Source organism: Haliaeetus leucocephalus, unplaced genomic scaffold, assembly GCF_000737465.1.
Source record: "Haliaeetus leucocephalus isolate CR32 unplaced genomic scaffold, Haliaeetus_leucocephalus-4.0 Scaffold186, whole genome shotgun sequence".
NCBI lineage: Eukaryota > Metazoa > Chordata > Aves > Accipitriformes > Accipitridae > Haliaeetus > Haliaeetus leucocephalus.
Genome location: NW_010972622.1, coordinates 570,671 through 572,147, shown reverse-complemented (window position 1 = coordinate 572,147; position 1,477 = coordinate 570,671). Strand labels below are relative to the sequence as shown.

The 1,477-nt window shown below is 66.4% G+C and overlaps 1 protein-coding gene across 1 annotated transcript in view; it reads left to right on the top strand.

Annotated features, from left to right (window-relative positions):
* C1QL4 (complement component 1, q subcomponent-like 4) overlaps nt 1-1,458 on the top strand; it is a 2,181-nt gene extending 723 nt beyond the window's left edge. The window contains exon 2 of the mRNA XM_010565107.1: nt 1,279-1,458. Coding sequence (XP_010563409.1) covers nt 1,279-1,458 — 180 coding nt within the window. The remainder of the gene's footprint in view (nt 1-1,278) is intronic.
* Nucleotides 1,459-1,477: the final 19 nt, after the last annotated feature.

Here is a 1,477-nt window from a genome sequence, read left to right as displayed (position 1 = left end):
CTGCTCCCCTCATCTTGGTTTTCCCATCTTGTTTCCTCCCATCCCGGTTTCCCCATTCTCCTTTCCCTTAATCTCAGTTCCCCCATCACTGGTTCCCCCCATTCCTGATCCCCCATCCCGGCTCCACCCATCCTCACCCCCCCATCCCCAATTGCCCCCACCCCAGTCCCCAAATTCTGTTTCCCCCATCCAATTCCCCCACCCCATTCCCATCCTCTTCTCCCCATCCCTCTTCCTCCATCCTATTTCCCCCTATCCCTGATTCCCCATCCCTGCTCCCCCCACCCACCCAGTACTCCCATCCCCATCTCCCCTCCATCCCGTTCCTCCTCTGGAACCATGGAAGGGGTGACTGGGGGAGCCACCCTGCTCCCGTCCCTGCCATCGCCTCAGCCTTGGGGACATGAAAGCCCCATCCCCGGGGCTCCTGCCGCAGGGGCAGGGGGGACACACTCCCCCAGGAGTGCCGGGCTTGGAGCCAGTGGGGAGTGGGGTCTGTCGGGGCTGGCTGGGACAGCCACCATCACCGGAGATAACCGGCTGTGCCCCCCAACTGGGACAGCCACCAACACCGGAGGGGGCGGGGGATGGGGACGGGCTGTGCCCCCAACTGGGACAGCCACCAACATCTGGGGGGACAGGCTGTGCCCCCCAGCCGGTCCCTTTGTTCACGGAGGCGTAGCCTGGCCAGCAGCTCCTGCACCGCCTCGCCCCGGACGCTTCCCATTTATTATGGGAGAAACAAGGATCGATCCAGCGCGGTCGATGCCAGCTTTGCCACCGCCCTCCCGCCCCAGGAGCTGCCCCCACCCCCCCGGGGCATCCCTGGTCCCCAGGGGCAGCACAGGAGTGTGGGGCAGGAGAGGGCCCTGGGGTCCCACAGGGTCCCGGGCATCTCCGGATCCGGTCACCAGCAGGTCCTCGGGACCGAGCACCGATGGTGAGACCCAGCTCCGACAGCCGGCCTTGGGTGGCCCTATCCTGGGGGACCCCGGGGTGCGGGAGGGGCTCTGTCACTGTCCCCTCCTGTCACTGCTGCCGGCTGGCAACATTTAGGGAGCCGGCGGGGAGGGGGGAACACTGGCTACCTTGCCCGGTTCTGCCGCAGACGGGCGATGTGACCTTGAGCGGTGATGGGCAGAGGGGCTGAGCAGGCTGGGGGGGGTCCAGAGCAGCTCAGCCCCCCCATTCCTAGCCCCACACCCCACTCCCAGGGTCCCTCCCCAGGGATGGTGGGGTGGTGGGTGGGGGGATGTCCCTGACGGCCGTGCCCCCCAGGTGCGGGCCAGCGCCATCGCACAGGACGCGGACCAGAACTACGACTACGCCAGCAACAGCGTCATCCTGCACCTGGATGTGGGCGATGAGGTCTTCGTCAAGCTGGACGGTGGCAAAGTGCACGGCGGCAACACCAACAAGTACAGCACCTTCTCTGGCTTCATCATCTATCCCGACTGAGCCCACCCACCACCCCCCC